We start from the raw sequence: 23,077 nt of genomic DNA on the forward strand, positions 1-23,077 counted from the left end.
TGGTTGTAAACTAATTGAATGCTGCATTATGCACATTAAAGAAAAATAGGTAGATCACTGAAAGTAGAATAATATGTCTAAAGGTCCCCGCTTTTTCTCCCCCCATCCTGTAGGTGGCGATGTCTCCAGGAGAGGACGGCCTGATTGGGATCCCCTTCCCGGAGCACAGCAGCGATCTCCTGTCCCGGCTGAATGCCCAGCGCCGGGCGGGGCTCCTGTGTGACCTCACGCTGACCTCGCGCGGCTCGCGCTACCCCACCCACCGCTCCGTCATGGCCGCCGTCAGCCTCTACTTCCGCCGGCTGTTCGGCGCCGACGAGGCGGAGGACGGCGGCTGCGAGGGCTCGGGCGCGGGCGCCAGCTGCAGCGTGTGCCAGCTGGACTGCGTGGCGCCCGACGCCCTGGACGCGCTGCTGGAGTTCGCCTACACCGCCACGCTCACCATCCGCAGCTCGGGCATGCGCGAGGTCCTGAAGGGCGCCCAGCTGCTGGGCATCCAGTGCGTGGCCGACGCCTGCCGAGACATCCTGGGCGAGGCGGCCGACGAGGCCGAGCCGGAGGCCGCCGCCGTGGCGACGGAGGAGCGGAGGGGGGCGGGCGACGCCACCACCGCTGCCCAGCACCGAGTGTCGCGCCGCAAGCGGGACCGCCGGCACGTGCCCAAGGCCGCCTCGCCCGCACGGCCCCTGTGGCGCCAGCAGCAGCAGCAGCAGCAGCGTGTCCAGGAGTCGCCGCCCACTCTGCTGACCGGTCTCTCCCGGCCCAGCCACGGCCAGCCGCTCACGCCCTCCGCGGACTGGGACGAGTACCACCAGAACACCACGCGCCGCGCCGACCACGACGACAACAACGACTACAACGGCCACGCCGCCCACACCCACGGCAGCCAGGGCAGCCAGCTGCGGGCGCTGGTCAACGGGGGCGCGCACTGGCACCAGGAGAGCACGCCGATGCCCCCCGCCGCCGACGACGCCGTCTCGGAGAAGGAGAGGAGGCTGGAGGTGGGAGTGGTCACCCAGGCGCCCATCACTGACCGGGCCGCCACGGCCGGAGGGCCCGGGGTGCCCGGCGGGAGGAAGAGGAAGTCCCAGACCCCCCAGCAGTGCCCCGTGTGCCAGAAGATCATCCACGGCGCGGGCAAGCTGCCCCGGCACATGAGAACACACACCGGCGAGAAGCCCTTCCAGTGCACGGCCTGTGGAGTGCGCTTCACCAGGTGTGTGTCTGTGAGTGTGTGTGTGTGTGTGTGTGTGTGTGTGTGTGTGTGTGTGTCTATGTGTGTGAGAGTGTGTGTGTGTGTGTGTGTGAGTGTGTGTGTGTGTGTGTCCAATATGTGTGAAAATCTCTTGTCCCACTGCGCGGTGTGTGTGATTAGCGTGAGCGCGGGCGGCGGCCCTATTTATGATAATCACTGGCTAATACTCGTCTGTCCTGTCCTGTCCTGTCCTTTAGGAATGACAAGCTGAAGATTCACATGCGTAAGCACACGGGCGAGCGGCCCTACCCCTGCCCCAAGTGCAACGCCCGCTTCCTGCACTCCTACGACCTCAAGAACCACCTCTCCCTGCACAGCGGCGCGCGCCCCTTCGAGTGCCCGCAGTGCCACAAGGCCTTCGCCCGCGAGGACCACCTGCAGCGCCACCGCAAGGGCCACAGCTGCCTGGAGCTGCGCACGCGACGCCCGCGCCGGGCATCCGGCCCCGCAGCGCCAGGGGGCGAGGGCACCTCGGACGGAGGAGGAGGAGGAGGAGGAGGAGGAGGAGGAGGCACCGCCGCCACCGGGGGGGTCCAGCAGGGGCACCTGGAGGCCCCGCTCTCGCTGCAGGCCCACCAGCGCTCGTCCCCGGGCCTGCCCCCCTCGCTGGTGTACCCCGACAGCGCCCAGCATCTGCCCCTGCCCCTGCCCCTGCAGGCGCTGCCCCTGCTGGGGCACAGGATGGCCGGCCTGGCCGCCATGTGGCGGGGGATGGAGGGTCTGCGGGAGGAAGGGGTGGGGGGGTCACCGTCTCCGTCCCCATCGCCTCACCCCAGCAGGCCCCCGCCGCACGGATGGGATGGAGAGGAGGAGGAGGAGGAGGAGGAGGAAGAGGAGGAGGGAGAGGACGAAGGAGAGGAAGAGGGGGATGAGGAAGAGTGAAGAAAGAGGGCACTGCTCACGTGTGGTGGCGAGAAGCAAAGTGTGTGTGTGTGTGTGTGTGTGTGTGTGTGCATGGGAGTCCGTGCTGCTCTCTGCCCTCGTCATGGTACTGTTCTTCCATCGAGGTGGCCTCGACTCAGGCAAACTGACCTGTGAGATGAATGACTTCATTACAAAGCGCTTAAAGGACATGTGGAAAAAACGGGTCTTTCTGATCATTCATGTCTGATCAATCATATTTCTGGATCTGGGATGCTTCTTTTTTGTTTCTTGAGCTTGTTTTCTGTTTTACGTTAGCTGGTTGGTTTTCTTTATTTGTTTCATTTGACCTTTCTCTGTCAGAATTATTTTTGTGAATATATGCTTGAGGCATAAGGGGTAAGATTGATTTTCTTTTTACTATGCAATCATGTACAGGAGCAATGGAAGGAACTGTAAAGAGGGACTCTCTTAAAGTAATGGCCTTTTGTAATGTTGAGTGAAAGCCCACAGGATTATGCCAGAGCATAACCCATGTGTTTTGGGTGCCACCTGCTGGTGGAGTTGTGGTACTTGGAGTTGCAGGTAGTGACTTTAGCATCTTTTCACGATCGTCAATAACTCTTTTCACAGGCGAGAAGGTCACTCATAACGAGTTGTACCAACAAGTACGTGACATCTTCTGCTTCTGCTAGCAGTGGGAATAACTCTAGAGTTTATATTATCCACCTCATATTAGTCTTTCTGTAGGCTAACCTGTGTTGTAGCCATGTACCAAAGATAACAGTTAAGTAGACGTTTATTTATCAGAATATATGCAAATTAATTCGTTAAAGATCAAATCTGATCATGTCTATCAGAAGTCACCATTCAGTCACCTGCTCCAGGTCTGTCTCTGCGTTCCTCAAGGGATGTGATGAGTGTGTGTGTGTGTGTATCATAAAGCAGAGGTTTCTAATACAGACCAGAGTCTATTTCTGAGGCTTATGGGTGGGATGTCTGAGAAGCATCACCGATGTTGTGTTTACGTTTTCTGTTGACAAAGGTTTGTTTTGAGCGGCGTTCATATAATGATGGTCTTCCAAAGCACTCCATCTTTTGTTTTGCTTTTGTTATTACAAAAATAGAAGGGAGAGAAGAAAATCAAGGAATGAAAAAGACAAATAATTGCGCGGGTCCCCTCTGCGTGAGCTATTTATTTATTTATTGTCTGGTATTTATTGTGGCTTTTCCACGCTAAATTTAGAGTTTGGTTAGCGTACGGCATCTCGGCTCACCCTCCACCTGTAGGCCTTTCCCTGTCTCCAGCGCACACACCCTGTGGCACGTGCCTAGTAGCCCTTTTGAATCCAGTCTTAAGTTGATCTTGTTGAAGTGCTGTTGCAAGCAGTGGCCACCATGGCTTCTGCGTACTGTACTGAGGGACTATGGGTGCCCTGCTAGCCATATTTAACCCCTTTTTGCAGTTTTTTGCACATCGAACCCTTGTGATATATACTGCATTGCCCCTTCAGGCCGCAGCTGATGCTGAGGTGGATGTAGCCCAACTCCACTCAGTCAGCTGACTGCTGCTGCTTGGCCCCCAGCCCCCACCAAGGGGAAGAAGAGAAGCAAAAGATGGTGAAAGATATGGGACATGGGTTTCGAGAGAACAACAGTTTGCCTTTTTGAATATGACAAGAGTGGACATATAGTGTTGAACGAATTATTATCTTAAGAATACAAGATATATATTTATATATATACACATATGTATACATATATAAAACATATATGCCTCATGAGTCCAGCTTTTGAAAATGATGAATGAAAATGTTGTGTTCCTCCTTTGCATAGATTCTGGCACTGCCCTAGTGCAGTTTTTGTTTGTTTTTGTGTGTTTGTTTATATGGTATAATCTCTCGAGTGAAAGCCTTTACTATGACTGTTAACTTCAGGTGTCTCTCTGGCCCCAAATGATCGTGAAAGTAACCTTGATGGATAGTGATATACACATTAATCTGAGTGTGCTGGGTTTCACACATTGAGCGGTGGAAGAAATGACACATACTTGCGTACATGAGTACATGCAAACGTTTGTTACTTTTGTTTTGTTTGTTAAAGATGAAAGGGCCTTAGTTTTGTTCTGCGTGCAGGGAGGTGTCCACAGCAGACGAGGTTAGCTCTGGACCAGAGGCAAGGGCCTGCTCCCACCTCGCCTCCCCTACTGAGAGGGACTCTCTGACGTTCGAGTTTATTTGCACTAAAACGAGAGCTTTATGTCGTGGACTTCACGTCCCCTCAGACACCCATTCCATGGCTTTACAATATCGGTTATGATTGTAAGAGAAGCAGAGTTGATCTAACTTTAATGATCTGGAGGAATATCCATTATAGTTGTACAGTAGGTTAGTCCACTTTAAAGAAATTTATGGTTGCTATGTTTAAAAGGGTCAAGCTGCCTTGTTTTTTTTTTTTTTTTTGCAAATTTACTCAGGAAATCTTGAGCAATGCACTAAGTGATTATGCAAAATTGATGAGAGTATATGTAAATAAGTAAGAACACAGCCTATAAACACCCTTCATTGTGAAATCAGGTAGACTATATTTCTGGATTGTTTTTGATTTAGCATGTTATATTTCATTTCAAGGTAATGAAGATGTAATACATATGCAATTAGAACCTGTAGGCTATCATGTTTTAGACATTGGAGCCGGACTCATCATGAAGGGTGCTCTTATGGAGACTATCTTATTAATGTGTGAGAGGACGTGTGATCTAACAATGCCAGCTGTGAAAAAGTAGGTGCTGTCTGTAGAATTTGCTTTGGCTTGGGTATGCGGATTGGGGTTCAGATTTTGGAGGAACCCTACTATCAGGGATTTTCTGTTTTAGTGGATTCTCTCTCTCTCAGTGATACATATTTCCCCTCAGCATTTATTTCTCATGTTGTAAAGAAATGCATAAATAAAAAATATATATTGATTTCTTACTGTGTGGACATTTAATGACTTATAATGACTATAAGGTCATTGCTTGTAGGCCTATGCTACATTTGAATTATTCTCATTAGTATTTTGAAACCTATACATTAAAATAAAATAATTTGTTTTCATGCTGTCTAATAAACATCGTAAAATAAAACTGACAATTCATTGTTAAGATTTATAAGCTATAGTTTAGGCTATATGAAGCTAAACTTACCAGACCGCTCCTTTAATTCTCCGGGGCACCTGCGTGGGTATTAACGTGGGACGTCCGAAAGCCGGATAGAACACAAATAGATCTTCGGCGAAGCGCAGCCTACATCCTGTGGTGAGTAACGAAGTGACATTATTTGCTAGGTAAGATGACTTGCAGGTAACGGTAGCTGATGAAACTGCGGAATGATTCACTGTGTTTATTCAATTCAATTCTAAACTATGTCACAGTTCAACATCAAATGAGCACTAATGGTTTGTGAAATCTCAAGTCTGTGTGTGCGCCAGAAGGTGAATGGGGATTAAAGGCAGGTTTAACAGCGGGGCATTCAAGTTGTGTCTCAAGTTCTAACGAACTAGCTCGCATTAGCTCGCCATGGACAGTTGAGTGTCATCCTGGGGTTCATCGAATTTCATTTGGACTGTATCCTGATAACTCTGTACTAAAAGTTATATTATTGACCTTTCTTTAATATGCTATAATATACACTGTATCTCAGGGCATAAAGTGTCTTCATAAGTGTTAACGTTAACGTACAGTACTAGCCTATAACGTAAAGGTAAACGGTGTTAAGTTCCTAGCTAACTAGCTTGTATTTAAAAAGAGAGACAACAATCCTAAGTAATAAAGAGGAATTACATAAAGTTTATGTAACAAATTGTCCTTAATCCAAATACTCTACTTATGCAAACGAATGGGTTAAAATAAGAGGTCTAATTAACAGGCCACAAGCACAATTGTGTTAAGTTATTTGTGGTGCTATGTTTCCAGGTATGTGTAAATATAAAACTACATTTCATGAAACGATAACGTTACTACGACTTCATTACGTTTTCCATAAGGAAACATGTGTATTAAAGCACCGTCAAGTATTGTTACCTCGCTAAATATTTTAAGTCAAGCTTTGTAACTATGTCACTGAATGCGGAGTAATATTTCGCCGGTTCTCTTGTGAGTCACGGTGCCTGTTTCGTGTGCCTCCTCTCGTTTCCACCGCAGGACAGGATGCTGTGCTTTCGCAGAGCGATAAGTGCAGGGGCACACTCAGTGGCAAAAACCTCCCGCAACCCTGCAGCCCTCACCTTCCGCTACAGCACCGTTGCCAAGCCTCAGGTAATGTTGTTAGCCCAAATGATAGCACCATCAGGCTTTTGAAAGAACAATGTCTGATGTTTGCAATTTGGCAGTTTGTTTAATTGTGTGAATTCCCTTAGGAGAAACAAAAAAAGACTAAATTTGGTCCCTTGAGTGACGAAGACAGGATATTCACCAACTTGTATGGACGTCATGACTGGAGGTATGACCCAACACCTTGAGAGAGTCTCAGAGAGAGAGAGAGAGAGGGAATGAGAGGAAAACATGCTCTGACACACACACACAAAATATGCCTAAAACAAGCTGAAATATTTTGACTATACTGTCTTGTCAAGCTTAATGAAGAATGTTGGAAGTGTCAAGTGAACACTTATAACCTCCAACAACTAGACAATGAAGATGCTCTTTACTCATTGACAGAACTGTTGCAAGTAAGCCGAGTACTGCCCCTAGACAACTGTCTGGTCTGTTCTGCCCATTTCTTTCTGTCCGATTTGCACCACACATGTGTACACATTTAACAGTTTTTAAACCACCCATAATTGTTTGCTAGCTACATCATTCTGATTGGATAACGTGGTCGATATGTCCATATATAGCTCAGAAAGACACCATTACAGTGACAAAAGGAACATAATTTATGAGATAAGGCTGCGAAGAGGATGTTTTTTTTTCTTGTCCATTTTTTCTTACACATTTAGGTCAGAGTAATAGAAGGTGTGAGGAATTTTCTACTTCTTTGAGATAGCTTAGCTCCCTTTACCTGTATATAGAAAAAAAAATCCTGCAAGTGTTGAACGGATTGAGCAGTGTCGTTAAAATAACGGTTCCATTTTCGCAGAATAGATTGATCAGTTGACAGGAATTGGGCCGTAATAAAACTCCACACTGACCTCCCCTGCACTTCTGCTCCCAGACTAAAGGGGGCGCTGAGCCGGGGCGACTGGTACAAGACCAAGGAGATCCTGCTGAAGGGGCACGACTGGATCCTGAATGAGGTGAAGGTGTCGGGGCTGAGGGGCCGCGGGGGTGCAGGCTTCCCCACCGGCATGAAGTGGAGCTTCATGAACAAACCCAGCGACGGCAGGTCATTGGCTACACATGCACACAGACTGCGCTTTTACAGACCAATTTATCTATTTGCTATTTATCACAACTAAATATTAACTTCTGGTGCTTATTTACATCTTTTATGGATATACAAAACAGCATAGTGCCGTTGAGTATTATTTTATGTGAATAGAGTATATGATGTATGTACGCACACTCTTCAGTTTTTCCCATACTGGACATAATTCAGTAAAATCCACAATAGCCGAATTATACACTGTCTTAGAACAGGGATTACATTATATAATGTTCGTTTATTAATTTATCCAAAGCGGCTTACATATGTCAGTTATATTGCTAGAGCCATTCTCCCCAGAGCTACTCGGGGTTAAGTGCCTTGCTCTACGGGGTTAAGTGCCTTGCTCTACGGCACAAAGGTGGAAGCCGGGAATTGAACCCACTCACTGTACTGAATCAGGGTTCACGTCTGGTCAGAGTGCACACCATTTCATTAAAGCATTTGCTCTTTGACTGAGGAATTCTGCCCCTTCTTTGTAATAGTTTATTTTGAGCACTTTTTAAAAACATAAATATGCATAAATGTATTGGATCGTGGTATAAATATGTCAGCTGTGCGGTAATTGTATTACCAGGAGTTGTATTGTTAAGTTAGTCACCGTTAGAACCACACTAATGCCACTCAAAAACGTCAAGCTCTTGTTTAGGTGAGCTACACCACCACTCTGTGACCCTTCAGACCTGGCTGCCGTCCCCTATTCTCCTGCCAAATCCCACTCGTGAGAGCTGACCTGCCAGCCTTAATGAGCAACTCAGCTGTGACAAAACAGCCGTGTACTTGAACTTGCTGGTAGATTTTGTTTAATTGAATTGTTGCTGGATTATGATTTTTCCCCCCCTAAAAGCAGAAATTACTTCTTTTTTTCTTCCCTACTTTCTCTTCCCTCCTTCCCTCCTTTCCTCCTTTCCCACTCCCTCTCTTGCCCTCCAGGCCAAAGTACCTGGTGGTGAATGCGGACGAGGGGGAGCCAGGCACCTGTAAGGACCGTGAGATCATGCGCCACGACCCCCATAAGCTGGTGGAGGGCTGCCTGGTGGCGGGCAAAGCCATGGGCGCACGTGCCGCCTACATCTACATCCGCGGCGAGTTCTACAATGAGTCCTCCAACCTACAGGTGGCGCACTTCTCAAAAACAGATTTGTTAGCTATGAATAGTTCTATCCCATCCAAAGCATCATGATGCAGAATAAAAACTCAAGAGTGAAAATCTGTGAATATTACTGAAAAATACGTGATGAGAAATGTCATGAGAAACACTTCTACTCCTTGCCGGCAGGTGGCGATACAGGAGTCCTACAAGGCCGGCCTGATCGGAAAGAACGCCTGTGGCTCAGGGTACGACTTTGACGTGTTTGTGATGCGGGGGGCCGGAGCGTACATCTGTGGGGAGGAGACGGCTCTCATCGAGTCCCTGGAGGGCAAGCAGGGGAAGCCGCGTCTCAAGCCGCCATTCCCCGCAGACATAGGTCAGCACAGCAGGGACCCGCGCATCACACCCACTGCCCAGCACAGCGTCTACAGTGTGCTGCCGCTGCAGTGCTGTGGCCACAGACAGTGGAGAGTAGGATGACTTATGGCCATAATAGAGATCAACCTTAAGCGCCACACTCTCTCGGGATACAAGGATACAAGGAAGTTTATTTGTCACATGCATATGATTACTAAAGTAAAGAATGCAGTGAAATTGTCAGGGATGTGATGCTTTTTAGGGTGGATACGATTCTTCAATAGTCATACAGTCATGATGAAAAACAGTTCCTCCATACAGCTTTGTTGATCTATTTCTGTGGCTATTGCTGTGGTTCAGTTGCATTCTTCCGTGAACTACTATCTACATTATTTGCCTTTTAAACTGTTCTGTGTCTGTGTGACCTGTGGACGGGGTTATACTGTATTTCCCATGACATCTGAGAACTGCAACTGCTCTGTTTGGGATTCTAGGGGTGTTTGGATGCCCAACGACGGTCGCCAATGTGGAAACGGTTGCCGTGGCACCTGCCATCTGTCGCCGAGGCGGCACATGGTTTGCTAGCATGGGGAGAGAGAGGAACTCTGGGACCAAACTCTTCAATATCTCAGGTCATGTGAACACACCATGCACTGTAGAGGAGGAGATGTCCATCTCCCTCAGAGAACTCATCGAGAAGCATGCAGGTGTGTGTCCGTTGTATGGCTGTGTGTAGAAACCTAAATACGGGCCTAAATATGGTTGTACACTGTACAGTATGTCTTACCTTTACATTGAATGACAGTACCTGCAATGACAGTAATTGGTATGATGATGACCCTGATTTTCATCTGGCTATTGATCATTGATATTGCATTGCATATCAATTGCATGACATTATTTTTATATGCATCATTTTTGAGTGCCCCGGACCTCTCTTCATTCTCTGCATGACATTATTGTTTATGTTTATTATTGCTATTTTCCTTAACCAACACTTTAAAACTGTTTTACTATTCTATTGTTTTTATTTTAAATTTTCTTTGGACAAAAGCGTCTGCTAAATCATATAACCATAGCCATAACCATGGTGATGATGATGCTGATGCTGATGCCCTTGGTGTGCTGTGTGATTGGCCAGGTGGCGTGCGAGGCGGATGGGACAACCTGCTGGGTGTGATCCCAGGAGGCTCCTCGACTCCCATAATCCCTCGCTCTGTGTGTGACGACGTCCTGATGGACTTTGATGACCTCGTGCGTGCGGAGACTGCTCTGGGGACTGCTGCTGTCATCGTCATGGACAAATCTGTGAGCTCCTAAAGGCCCACTCCGTGCCAGTACACACTAGGACGGCAGCAGACTTCGCTCTATCATTTTACGATTTTCGGAGTGCTCACCAAACTTATAAAAAGAAATAAAATACACTTTGCATATATTAGCAAAACGATTGAGTCAAGCTAACTCTTTGCCAGTGCCAGTGGCAGTTCTGGGGCAAGACATGCTGACATGCACTTACTGTAGTTATTATCTTGTTATGGTTTCAACATTTACAGACATTTATATAGATGTGGCCCAAAGACAAAAGGGACATGTTTAGAGAACATGTGGTGTATTAAGAGTACTCCATAAGAGATATGGTATCCCATACATTACATTCACATTCATTCACTTAGCAGACGCTTTTATCTAAAGCGACTTGCAGAGCCGTAACAATTTAGCCACAACGAGTCAGTACATGTTTCTTTTGATTTGTGTTTTTGTTGTGTGTTTTAAGTTGTTTCATTAATTGAGACCACAGAAGTATTCTCAGTCTGAACTGTATGTCCTGCTTTCCCAGACTGATGTCATCAGGGCCATTGCCCGATTGATTGAGTTCTACAAGCATGAAAGCTGTGGTCAGTGCACCCCCTGCAGGGAAGGTAAGGAACTGTAACTCAACTAAAGGAAGCACACACACACACACACACACACACTCACTCTCGTCTATTGTTCAAGTCCCACCCCTACATTTATTTCAGTCTTGCTCTGCTTTGCTGATTTTAAACATGTAAATCCTAGCACCTGACCTAATGTGGATCTGTGCTGAATCGACACAGCCTTCTAGCTTCTACCCTTTGAATTGTGTAATATCACTGGTGTTAGTATGGGCTTCTAAATGTATGGCCTTGTGACATCCCTATAGCCATATCAATAATGTATTTGTATTCATATAGTGCCATTTTAAGAAAACAATGCAATACAAAGTAGTGCTAAACAGCACTACTGCTTGCTTCAGTCAGATGAGCCCGAGTGCTTCACGCCTGTCATGTTGTGTGTGTCTTGTGTCCATCAGGTGTGGACTGGATGAACGTGATGATGTGGCGCTTTGTGAAAGGTGACGCTCGCAACTCCGAGATCGACATGATCTACGAGCTCAGCAAGCAGATCGAGGGCCACACCATCTGCGCCCTTGGAGACGGGGCTGCCTGGCCCGTGCAGGTGAGCTGGGGCTCCTGAGAGGGGGGCCAGTGGGCAGGTGAACCTGTCCAGGGGTGGGGGGTTGCAGGTGAACCTGTCCAGGGGTGGGGGGTTGCAGGTGCACCTGTCTAGGGGTGGGGGGTTGCAGGTGAACCTGCCCAGGTGTGGGGGGTTGCCTGGGCAGTGCAGGTAAGGGCAGGGAGACATTATCACCTCATGTTGTTTTCGGTGGCACTAAGTATAGGAAGACTAAAAGGTCTGTTTCTCCGGTATAGAGAGACTATGTTGCTTGCTTTACAACATTATGACCAATGCATGGTGTGTTCATTGATATTATTTACTATTGAATTTAAATTCAAATGTAATTAAATGGCACAACATGCAGTCCATCATTACCCTGACAGTTGTGTGTTCAAAAATAAATCATTCAAGACATAGTTGTAAGCAATACCAGCTAATCAACATATTGCAGCAAGAAGGGGTGTAATTTGACTGACTGTTGAACTCAAATATCAAAAACCTTTTGGTGAAACTGAAACCAGATTGCATTTTTAATGGTAAGAGTTCAGAGTTGTCTTTACAATTGATCGTGTGATTTCCGCGCATTAATACTGCCTTCCTGTCGCCATGCTGCAGGGGCTGGTTAGACACTTCAGGCATGTCATGGAAGACCGCATCTCCAAGTTCAAGCAGACCAACCCATCAGAGGCCGAGAAGAGAAGAGAGATCGTCTGATGTTACTGTTTCAGTAATCTCACTTTCCACTCAGTATTCCCACATTTACATGTTTCCGCGCAAATATTACACTACTCATTTACACTATTTCTGCATACCATTCCATGCTCAGCCTGTTATTTTTTTGAAAACTAGAACTGTGACAAATAAAACACTGTGAAGCTGACAACTTGACTATTACATTCATTGTGACCGAATATAAATAAATACATTATGAAATCATAATTATCATTTTTTTATGAGACTTTATGAAATGTCTGGTGGTGCAGGTCAGGAGTATGTAGATAAGGGATCAAATGTGGGCAGTGTTATCCCATAATTTGTAATGGCTGGCCTGCATATACATATAAAATATCTTATATGATATTAAGGTCTTAAATGGGGGTCGCATACTTGTTTGCTATGACTGTAAATGACAAATCCTTAAATGGTTCTATGAAAACTACATATTACCCGGAAGTACAAGTGTTTCTTTTGACCTCAGTCAGTTGCTGGCGCTGCAACTAGAGAGCACCTCAGTGAAGGTGTACACAGTCAATGGTAGCTTGACTTTTCTGCAGAAGTGTATTGAACAAGAAATTGAAATTGATGTCATATGGTGGAACGCCAAACGGCGGGTGAGTGTGGCGACATCTCTGACTTGTGATCACTGATTAATGTCATAACACTTGCCTTCGAACGCCTAACGTTAATGGCGGAGTAGCTAACGTTAGCTAGCGTCCTGTTACTTGTACACTTGCTAACGTTGCCGTAAAAGTAAGCAAAGAGATGGTTTATAATTAGAGGCTAGTTACTTAAGATTGTTACTCGTGGAAGTAGCATTCCCTATCATTGACATTTTGACTTAGTAAGGACGTTTAAAGTTCAAGATAATCAGTTTGCTACCTAGCTAACAGCTAGCTGTTTTTAGCCAAAGTGGGTGTTCTTGTGATAGGTGCAAGAGTAGCTGTGCTAACCTGAGCTAAAACGGTATCAGTTGATGGATCCAGCTCTGATTCTTACGCCCTGTTAGGTATATCTTTTAGGCTGTCTGCTAAATTGCTTATTTTGTATCATATATATTACGTCTCTCAACTTAGCATGAACTACAGCGCGTCAGTAGCTAACGTTAACCTACAGGCAGGCAGATGGACAACAAACAGGTTTAACGTGTTGTAACTGATTACCAGTGTCATCTTAAGTTGATTATAGTTAACTTGGTCACCAAAAGGCTTGAGTTCCATGACATTGAAGTCTGGCTGTTGTAAGAAAAAGTTTGGTATTTTGGAGGGTGCAGTACTGACATACACCTGTCTCGTCTCATCTCGCATCAGTCGCCGCAGCAAGTGGGACCAGCCGGGGCTAGCCTCAATGGGGGAACCCGAGGCTGCGCCAACGGGGGCTCTGGATGCGGCCGCTGCCGTAGCCGCCAAGATCAACGCCATGCTGGTGGCAAAGGGCAAACTCAAGCCCTCTCAGATCGGCGGCCCCGGGCCCGTGGATAAGGTAAGAGTGCATGATAAGATGAGCTCCTGACTAGATCCATCATGCACTTGAATGCATGAACAGATGCGATGAGCTCTTGGCTAGATGCATCATGCACTTGAACGCTATAGAAGAGGTGTGTTTAGCCATTTTATGGGCCTCTTTTCTGATGCTCTCACTTCTCACCTTCCTGATGTCACCCAGGGTGTTCCTGGTAAGCCCCAGCAGCCAATGAAAGCCAAGGACGACCTGGTGGTAGCTGAGGTGGAGATTAATGACGTGCCTCTCACCTGCCGCAATCTTCTGACCCGGGGCCAGACACAAGACGAGGTCAGTGCTCCAGCTACAGTCAGGCTCACCATTGATACCACTCCAACTATGTGAACTCGATCAAGCACTTGAGCATTATGTAAGTAACTCCCCTCTGTTACCCCCAGATCAGCAAAGTGAGTGGCGCCGCAGTGTCCACCAGGGGGCGCTATATGTCAGTAGAAGAGAAGAGCAAGGCATTGCCAAGGTGAGTGTGGTCGCTGCCAGGTGCGTTAGGTGGGGTGACGATCAGAACGGTGTGAGTACTGGCCTGGTTTACACAGTGGACCAAACCTGCCTTCTGACTTCATGGACCAGCAAGCGCTTGCAGCTTGCGTAGGATGGGCTTAAGCAGGGCTTTACCAGGAACTGATGCCTTAGCCACAGCCTCAGCAGGCCAGGCAGTGTGTTTGTAGGGCAAAAGTAGAAACGGTCTATCGCTCCATTTTGTCATGTGTTATTGGTTTGGCTCCATGTAAATTCTCTGTCTTTATGGTTGAGGATTTTTGCTGTTGGTTATCTGACCTAATCACAGAAACACGGCACAAACACGTTGGGAATTTAGCCAAAAGTCCTGGTGCTGAAGGCCATCGATGCAAACGGAGCTCTTGGCACAGGTGGTTTGGTTTATCACATGTCGGACAGGAAGCCAGTTTGGGTGGAGGGCAGTGCTTGGGCTTTGGTTTACATAATATAATATGATATGCTTTGCTCCCGGAGCTGGTTGTGCTTGTGCTGCTTGTGCTGGTTGGTTTGACTGGCTGGTTGGTCTCCTGTACCCGATTCAGCTGACAGTAATTGTGTGCTGTGTGGTACTGTAATGAGTCACAAGCCTGAGGTTGAAAACCGCTACTTCAGAGTCAAACAATACTTTAAGTGTAACTTATTTAACTTTACTTAACTTTAACTTTATTTCTTGCTTTCGGCAGTGAACGTCCACTTTACCTTCACGTCCAAGGACAAACTAGAGATATAGTGGATCGTAAGTATATATTTTTTAGTTTGATCAACCTACGTCCAGATACAATAATGACACATTTAGTGTGAGAGTGAGTAACCCTGTGTGTGTGTGTGTACACAGGAGCGGTGAATAAGATCAAGGAGATCATCACCAACGGTGTGGTAAAAGCAGCCACCAGCTCGAGTGCGGCGGCAGTCACCGTCTACCAGCAGCCCCCTCCCCCAGCGCTGCCCCCTATGGGCCACAAACCACACTTCCAGTCCGGGGTGAGGACCCACACACCCCACACGTCACACTGGAGCTGCTGCCTCCACCCCGCTATTAACCAGACAAACCACCACCACACACACACTACACATCTACTCTCATAGCGTAACCATAGTAGATGAGTGATGTGGTTCTGATCACACATGCAACACTTCTATTTCACCATAGATGTCATCATAGTAGGTTACTGACCTATTTTTGAAAGCCAACGCCTACAAATAATATGTTCGCCTCTGCCAGCAGGTCTCTACATGGTATGGTTTTTCTGGTTTACCTTTGTCTGACTGTCTGTTTTCTCTCCCTCTCTCTCTCTCTCTCTCCGTCTTTCTTTCTTTCTCTATGTCTCTTTCTCTCTGTTTTTCTCTTTCTCTCTGTCTGTCTTTCTCTTTCTCTCTGTCAATGTCTCTCTCTCTGTGTCTCTGTCAGATGCACTATGTCCAGGACAAGCTGTTTGTGGGCCTAGAGCACGCTATCCAGGGTTTCAGTGTGAAGGAGAAGGTGGAGGGCCCTGGCTGCTCCTTCCTCCAGCACATCCAGATGGAGACGGGGGCCAAGGTCTTCCTCAGGGGCAAGGGATCCGGATGCCTGGAGCCAGCCTCGGGGAGAGAGGCGTTCGAACCCATGTACATCTACATAAGGTTGGGACCAGTGCGGAACTTACAGCCCATATTTAGCAGCAGAAAGGACGTAACGCTGGTAGCTGACGTGTGTGTGTGTGTGTATGTGTATGTGTTTCCAGTCACCCCAAACCTGAAGGCCTGGCTGCAGCCAAGACTCTGTGTGAGAACCTCCTACAGACAGTGAGTACCTACAGGATATATTACATACACACTTATGCACACGCTCTCTTTTTCTTACTCTCTCACTCACTCTCACATACACACACAGGTCTTTCCCTCACACTCAGGAACAGATGCACTTTCACTGAGGAGCACAGAATAATATCTGTTGCTTTTGCATTGAAAGTAATTAAATTGAAATGAATCATTTAGTTGATTCAGTCCAGAATGATGTGGAGGTGCCTGTTGTACCGTATGGCAGTTCTGGCCTTCGCGTCGACACATAAAGAAGTTTGCTTCTGTATTGCATATCTTGTAGGGCTGTGCAATTAATCGATTAATCGTGATTGCCACTTCCAACAATTATGAAAATAGCATAAATCGAAATATAATGATTATTTTTGCTACATTCAGTTTCATAATAATGCTCTCCTTTTTTCGTCTTGAGTTGTTATGCGTGTTATCTTTTTACCTGTATTTTTTTCTGTTGGATTATATTTAACACTCAATTTAAACATTTAAAACATTTGAATGTTGGATATGGATGATTGTTCCAAAATCACTGAGTAATCACGTTTAATGATCGTGATCTCAATATTGAACAAAATAATCATGACAATGATCTTTACCATAATCGAGCAGCCCTAATATCTTGGGAATCATGAAAAGGGTAACTCCTTTACCATTCTCTTCTGCCTCTGCCTCTCTCTCTCTCTCTCTCTCTCTCTCTCTCTCTCTCTCTCTCTCTCTATCTATCTATCTATCTATCTATCTATCTATCTATCTATCTATCTATCTATCTATCTATCTATCTCTCTCTCTCTCTCTCTCTCTCTCTCTCTCTCTCTCTCTCTCTCTCTCTCTATCAGGTGCATGCTGAGTACTCTCGGTTCCTCTCTCAGATGACGGCTATGGTGCCCACTCAAGGTAACACGCTCGCTTCAGACGTGGGCACTGTATGGTTCTACTCTAGATCTCAGCGCACTGTATGGTTCTACTCTAGATCTCAGCGCACTGTATGGTTCTACGCTAGAGCTCAGCGCACTGTATGGTTCTACGCTAGAGCTCAGCGCACTGTATGGTTCTACTCTAGAGCTCAGCGCACTGTATGGTTCTACTCTAGATCTGTTTTAATCTGGATCTCGGCGCACTTGTTCCTGTTCTCAATTACAGATCTGCTGGTGTGTCTGAATCTAACCTCTTTTACGTTTCTTGTCTTCTGCCAGGCTTCATCCAGCCGCCCCCAGTGAACGGCCTGCCGCCCCATCCCCCGTACTGCCCCCCTGCGGGCTACCAGCCTCCGGGCTACCCCATGCCAATGCCCCCACCTCAGCCCATGCCCCCACCCTATGTTGTACCCCCACAGATGCCTCCTGGCACGCCCCCTGCCCCAATCCCACCACCCAGTGCCCAGTATCCCATAAACCCTGCGCCGCCCGTTATGCCTCAGGTAAGCAGCAGCGCGCTGTAGTCCATAGGCTCTTCTCCTTTATGCTGTAGTCCATAGGCTCTTCTCCTTTATGCTGTAGTCCATATGCTCTTCTCCTGTTTACGCTGTAGTCCATAGGCTCTTCTCCTGTTTACGCTGTAGTCCATAGGCTCTTCTCCTTTATGCTGTAGTCCATAGGCTCTTCTCCTTTATGCTGTAGTCCATAGGCTCTTCTCCTTTATGCTGTAGTCCATAGGCTCTTCTCCTGTTTACGCTGTAGTCCATACGCTCTTCTCCTGCTCCTGCTTTTGACTTTTTAAAAAAAAATTCTGCCACATATTGATGGGTAAACATTGGTATTACTGTAGCAGGGATGGTTGGACTTATCACTACATTTGATATGATTCCACCAATTTACTTTATTTTACTCCATTTTATCTATCTGTGTGTAAGGGTGTTTTCTTTTGGCAGTTATATGGTTATATTGATTGTATACAGTATAATTGACAATTGGACTCTTTGTTAACTATTGATTGACTTTTTTTTACTGTCTCCACCCTCCACCACCACCACACACACACACACACACACACACACACACACACACACACACACACACACACACACAGCTCCCTCCGGCTCCATTCCCCCCAGTGGCTCCAGTTCCGCCCAAAGCCCTTCCCCCCTCGTCTCTGGCCAACCCCCCACAGAAGCGGCGCTTCACAGAGGAGGTCCCTGACGAGCGGGACAGCGGCCTTCTGGGATACCAGGTGATCCATCACCCCACCTGTCTCACACACTGAACTGTCTCAGGACGTGCTATGGGCACGAGCAAAACCCAGTGCTGAGCACCGTCCATGAACATGGACTTGACATCCATGAACTAATGTCTCCCTCTTTTCACAAAAGATTTTTATTTCAGCCCTGTTTCTCTTGGGGCTTATGACGGATGCCTCAGCCACAATTAAACTGCAGCCTCAAACAGACTATTTGGATATATATATCATGGATTGCCTTTTAATTGCTTATTATTTATTCAAGATTTTTGCTTAGGGCGGAATACAGTGGGTGTAGTTGCTAGCTGTGTGTATTGAATAAGAACAGGGTGTTTCCCATGCAGCACAGCTGAATCCTTGGTGTTTGATTACATTCTCATCCATGTAGATATTAGCTGTGTATGTCTCATCTTCAATTCAAATTTGATTCAAGGTGCTTTATTTTCCATAAGGAACTTCATTTGTGCAGTGGACAAATGCCCCTGATAAGACAAATGCAACACGTACAGTATAAAGACAAGAGTGCGTCGTTCAGCACAGTTGACCCTGGGGTGGAGCCTGCTCTGCTTTGGCCCGGATGTGGCCCGCACGTGGCCCGCATCCACTGGCTCCGCCCCAGAGGTCTTTACCATAGAACAGTAATGGCAGAACTAGGCACCAGGTGAGGGTGTGTGCTAATGTCATTTGTGTTTTTCTGCTCATAGCATGGACCCATTCATATGACTAATTTAGGTGCAGGCTTCTCTGTGGGCAGCTCCGAGTCTTCAGGACCCCCGCCTTCTAGTTCCTCCGGGCCTCCTAAAGAGAGGGACTGGTAAGTGCCTCTCAGAACCGGAACTTAGAACCAGAACTTGGCTGTTGCTGTTGCACCTCAGCAACAGCATGAAGGACATTTTGTGTTCTTTTACAAGTTATTTTCCTGTGTTCAGGAAATCAATCGATCAGATCAATAATCAACAATTTCTGTAACTTTCATGCCTAACATGTCTGCTGCAGTGAGACTGCAGCGAGTCTTTTAAAACATCATAACTAAATGAGTGTGTGGCTTGAGACTGAGATTGCACCGGTGTTTGACCCCCCCAGTAGGCAGCTAATGCCCCCGCCACCCATGCCAGTCAACGGAGGAGTGCGGCCGCCCAAACTGGAGGAGAGAAGGCCACCGGCCCCCGCCCCCGGTAAGGACCACAACCCCCAACCCCCCCTCTGCCTACTCCCCCGGCAGCTGCTGCCTCTGGGTTGGAGCTGAGCCAGGGTTAGCGGAGAGTAGTTTTGGGGAGCCCCAGCTCAGCCCTAGAAGATGCCCCGCTACCCCGCCCTGCCACTGGGCATCCACCGCCTCTCAGTAGATGCTGATAGGTAGATACGTAGATATATAGGTAGATACAGTATATAGGTAGATAGGTAGGTAGATAGGTAGGAAGGTAGTAGCTAGCTAGATAAGTAGATAGATCGATAGATAGGTAGGTAGGTAGATAGATCGGTAGGTTGGTAGATAGATACATGTAGATAGATCGATAGGTAGGTAGGTAGATAGACAGATCGACAGATGGGTAGATGGATAGATAGATAGTCGAGCTGTTTTCCCCACAGGGAGTTTTGCTGATGTTTGTGCTGTGTGGGGGAGGACACCCCGGCCGTGACCATGATAGTAACGGACTCTGAAGTGGACTCTGTTGTGTAGCTCTGCAGGTGCAGGCCAGGCTATGTCCACTACAGAGCAGGCCAGGCCATGTCCACCACAGAGCAGGCCAGGCCAGGCCATGTCCACTACAGAGCAGGCCAGGCCATGTCCACCACAGAGCAGGCCAGGCCATGTCCACTACAGAGCAGGCCAGGCCATGTCCACTACAGAGAAGGCCAGGCCATGTCCACTACAGAGCAGGCCAGGCCATGTCCACTACAGAGCAGGCCAGGCCATGTCCACTACAGAGAAGGCCAGGCCATGTCCACTACAGAGCAGGCCAGGCCATGTCCACTACAGAGCAGGCCAGGCCATGTCCACTACAGAGAAGGCCAGGCCAGGCCAGGCTATGTCCACTACAGAGCAGGCCAGGCCATGTCCACTACAGAGTGTGTCACTCTCTCGAGTCTCGGTATAGGCTGTTCTACCACATGCGACTTTGCATCTGCATGCAGACGAGATGGGAAGTGTGAGGACAGAAGTGTGACTCTTGTGACTAATAAAGTATCCGACTCAGTTGTGATGTCTGTCATGAAGCTATTTGTAGTGGAAATGTTTCCTAGATGCTCCCCGTGAGGTGGGGGTGGATCCTGGTCAGAGCAGTATAGTGGACCTCACTTCACCCCCCCCCCCCCCCCCCCCCCCTTGTTGTTCCCCATCTAGTCCTCTCTCCACTGGCTGGTGTCCGCAGCCAGCCGTCCCTCTCTGATGATGTCATCAGACTGACGGCGTGCCTGTGGCCGGGTGCTCCGCCCTCACTAACGAGCCTCTCTCCTGTGTTTTGTGTTCTCTCTCTCTTTCTCTGTGTTCTTCTCTCTCTTCCATGCCTCCCTGGGGGGCTGCCGGACGCTGCTGGCGTGCGGACGCTGGGTGGGGGGGTTGGCCCATGGACATCATCAATCACTCTGTTGCCGCTTCCTGATGGGATGGCCTGAATGTTTGCCTCCTCCTCCTGACCAATGGCGACCAACCCCTGCCCGCGCCTCTGCTTCCCCCCGCCTCCAAACACACCAAACATCTGTGCTCCCAAAACCCCAACTGACCAACTGCCATTTGATTAACTTTGTCTCTCTCTGTTCACCTACCTAATGCCAAAAAATCATCTATTTTTTACTGAGTGTGTGCCTGCTTGCTTTGTTTTCTCTTGGGTTTCCTCTGTCTCCTGTATGTTCTCTTCTCTCTCTCTCTCGGTGTTGTCACTGCCCTCCCCCCTCCCCCCTTTCAGAGCCGTGTGTGAAGCGTCTGAGGACAGGACTGGTGGCGTACACCGGAGACTCGTCTGATGAAGAGGAGGACCACTCGATTCTTAAACCGGCCGGGGCAGGTAACTCGGCCATGACATCCTCTTCCTCTTCCTCATCCACCACCTCCTCTTCCTCCTCCCTCTCCTCAGGATGGACTCTGGGGGTGTACCGAAACCCCCCTCCCCAACCGCAACGTCCCAAAACACAGGCACCGCAGTCCATGCCATTTTGGATGGCCCCATAAGAGACACACACACACACACACACACACACACACACGCGCACACACACACACACACACACACACACACACACACACACACACTTGCACTCCACAAGGACACCGGCCATTCAGACACACACAGACTCTAAACCCCGTCCTGTAAAAAAAAGCCCTGACGTACGTACATACATACACACACACACACACATGCATACACACACACAATTTTAGCAGAAATGTAAGACCCCTCTAGTGTGTGGAGGGCTTGTCTCGTCTATGAACTGCAGTAATGAATTTGCCCTGGGACGATAAAGACTGTCGACGGCACACGTGGATGCTGTTTCGCGAATGAGCTGTGTTCTCCCCAGGGACGGGGGCGGCATACAGACTTGGAGGCAGCAAACAGTCCCCGACTCAACTGGAAGGTGACCTTGGCTTACCCAAGGACTGTTTTTTTTTTTTTTTTTTTTTTTTTTGAGATGAAGTGCTAGGCAACAATAAACAGTGAATCATTGTTTATAATTGTATTTACGTTTTTGCTGTTTTTCTTTTCTCTATCATGTTGATTTGTTCAAAAGCCTTGGTTAACTGTGGCCTTGACTATGTCTTGGTTATTGTACAGAAGGAGACACAACAGACTCTTAGAAAAGCAAAAGCATCAGCTAAATACTGTTAATAACAAGACGACGCTAGGAAGAACACAGATAAAAACATGTACCACTTGTGAGTATCTCTGTATTAGGAAAATCAGTAGCACTGATTCTTCGTCTGCCATGCACTCATCTTTTGTCTCAACCCAAACCCTTAATCGGTGCACCACTGCCAATCCCAACCCCCCCCCCCCCACACCTGTGCTCACTTAATGTTTCTCTCTTGTCAACAGGGGGCCGCCATCTTGGCGTTCCCCTGAAAACCTTCCCCACAATAAACCTCACCCACCACTTTTGTGTTCCCTTCACCACTCGTCACCCTGTGACACACGCCCCCCTTTAAACTAGTTCTCGTCCCGAGAACTTTGCTTTTAGTGGCCCCAATTCCCATACCTCTCAGGGGGTCTCCCCTGCGTGACCCTCTGGGAGCGTCTTGGTGGGTCTGGGTGTTCCTCTCCCATTGGCTGTTGTGGTGGTACAGGGATCCAGGCCCGTCCTGTCCGTGGCCCGGGTGGCTTGGGTTTGGGTGGCACTGCTTTAGTGAAACGATTTAAGCATCCATTGGAGTGAACCAGTTTAATTCACTATAGTACTTTGAGGCAGAGGTCAATGCCTTAGTATCCTTTTTCTTGGCTTGGATAGCAAAGGTCAGATTAGCACAAAGCACTGGATAATGAATGATATGCAGTACCATGGTGAGTTTGTGTCTATAATTTATTATGATCAGTCAACTAGTGAGATTACATGTCGTCTAATTTGTGATGTGATCTAGGAAAATGTCACCAATTTAAGATTCTGATACCATCCCTGCAACATTCTGGTTTATTATTATTATTGTTTAATATTGTAGTTTATAATTATGTTACTGTCAAAAATGGCCTAGTTAAACCTGGACAAACTTTTGCATTGGGCGCAAGTTACTCAGATAAATGAATAAAATATTTTTTAAAAGTAGTATTCATACAAGTAGTATTCAAAACGTACATTCATTCATATAGGCCTATGCATATGAACATGCACAATAACTTGATATAATAATAAAATAAATCCATGAGTTAAATCTAACTAGCTGAAATGGTCCATGAGTTTTGAACAGCGCACATCAAGATGGTCTGCGTTTCAGTAACCTAGCAA

At 47.5% G+C, this 23,077-nt stretch overlaps 3 protein-coding genes across 7 annotated transcripts in view; all 3 read left to right on the plus strand.

The window, feature by feature from the left end:
- The window catches only part of LOC134082423 (zinc finger and BTB domain-containing protein 7B-like), a 24,909-nt gene extending 19,825 nt beyond the window's left edge, over positions 1-5,084 (plus strand). For both annotated transcript variants that reach the window (XM_062538129.1, XM_062538128.1), the window contains 2 exons: positions 114-1,216; positions 1,453-5,084. In XM_062538129.1, the coding sequence (XP_062394113.1) occupies positions 120-1,216; positions 1,453-2,137 (1,782 nt within the window). In that variant the 5' untranslated portion in view covers positions 114-119 and the 3' untranslated portion in view covers positions 2,138-5,084. The remainder of the gene's footprint in view (positions 1-113; positions 1,217-1,452) is intronic.
- Positions 5,085-5,388: 304 nt separating this feature from the next.
- LOC134081994 (NADH dehydrogenase [ubiquinone] flavoprotein 1, mitochondrial-like) lies at positions 5,389-12,329 on the plus strand. Of its 4 annotated transcripts, none has more exons than XM_062537622.1 (11): positions 5,389-5,411; positions 6,297-6,410; positions 6,512-6,594; positions 7,309-7,479; positions 8,452-8,635; positions 8,798-8,987; positions 9,463-9,675; positions 10,110-10,276; positions 10,806-10,887; positions 11,301-11,446; positions 12,062-12,329. In XM_062537622.1, exons 2-11 carry the CDS (start codon positions 6,303-6,305, stop codon positions 12,158-12,160), a joined length of 1,443 nt encoding a protein of 480 aa, XP_062393606.1. In that variant the 5' UTR covers positions 5,389-5,411; positions 6,297-6,302; the 3' UTR covers positions 12,161-12,329. The 4 variants fall into 4 exon arrangements, with proteins under 4 accessions (XP_062393606.1, XP_062393607.1, XP_062393605.1 ...); XM_062537623.1 differs by lacking the exon at positions 5,389-5,411 and adding an exon at positions 5,418-5,440; XM_062537621.1 differs by lacking the exon at positions 5,389-5,411 and adding an exon at positions 5,466-5,551.
- Positions 12,330-12,638: 309 nt separating this feature from the next.
- Positions 12,639-22,850, plus strand: LOC134082424 (KH homology domain-containing protein 4-like). The gene is made up of 14 exons (XM_062538130.1): positions 12,639-12,777; positions 13,474-13,645; positions 13,829-13,954; positions 14,062-14,141; positions 14,863-14,915; positions 15,015-15,160; positions 15,588-15,799; positions 15,901-15,961; positions 16,810-16,867; positions 17,167-17,390; positions 17,999-18,139; positions 18,850-18,959; positions 19,229-19,320; positions 21,052-22,850. The coding sequence occupies exons 1-14, from the start codon at positions 12,749-12,751 to the stop codon at positions 21,312-21,314; spliced, it is 1,767 nt and encodes a 588-aa protein (XP_062394114.1). The 5' UTR covers positions 12,639-12,748; the 3' UTR covers positions 21,315-22,850.
- Positions 22,851-23,077: the final 227 nt, after the last annotated feature.

Source organism: Sardina pilchardus, chromosome 6 (assembly GCF_963854185.1).
Source record: "Sardina pilchardus chromosome 6, fSarPil1.1, whole genome shotgun sequence".
Lineage (NCBI taxonomy): Eukaryota > Metazoa > Chordata > Actinopteri > Clupeiformes > Clupeidae > Sardina > Sardina pilchardus.

What these genes read in the sequence shown, in the direction of transcription:
- LOC134082424 (XM_062538130.1), top strand. Translation starts at nt 12,749, where the DNA reads ATGTCATATGGTGGAACGCCAAACGGCGG. An exon ending in AACCACACTTCCAGTCCGGG is followed by an intron (nt 15,161 to 15,587) that starts GTGAGGACCCAC and finishes TGTCTCTGTCAG; the next exon opens with ATGCACTATGTCCAGGACAA. An exon ending in GTGAGAACCTCCTACAGACA is followed by an intron (nt 15,962 to 16,809) that starts GTGAGTACCTAC and finishes TCTCTCTATCAG; the next exon opens with GTGCATGCTGAGTACTCTCG.
- LOC134081994 (XM_062537621.1), top strand. An exon ending in TCATCGTCATGGACAAATCT is followed by an intron (nt 10,277 to 10,805) that starts GTGAGCTCCTAA and finishes CTGCTTTCCCAG; the next exon opens with ACTGATGTCATCAGGGCCAT. An exon ending in GGGCTGCCTGGCCCGTGCAG is followed by an intron (nt 11,447 to 12,061) that starts GTGAGCTGGGGC and finishes GCCATGCTGCAG; the next exon opens with GGGCTGGTTAGACACTTCAG.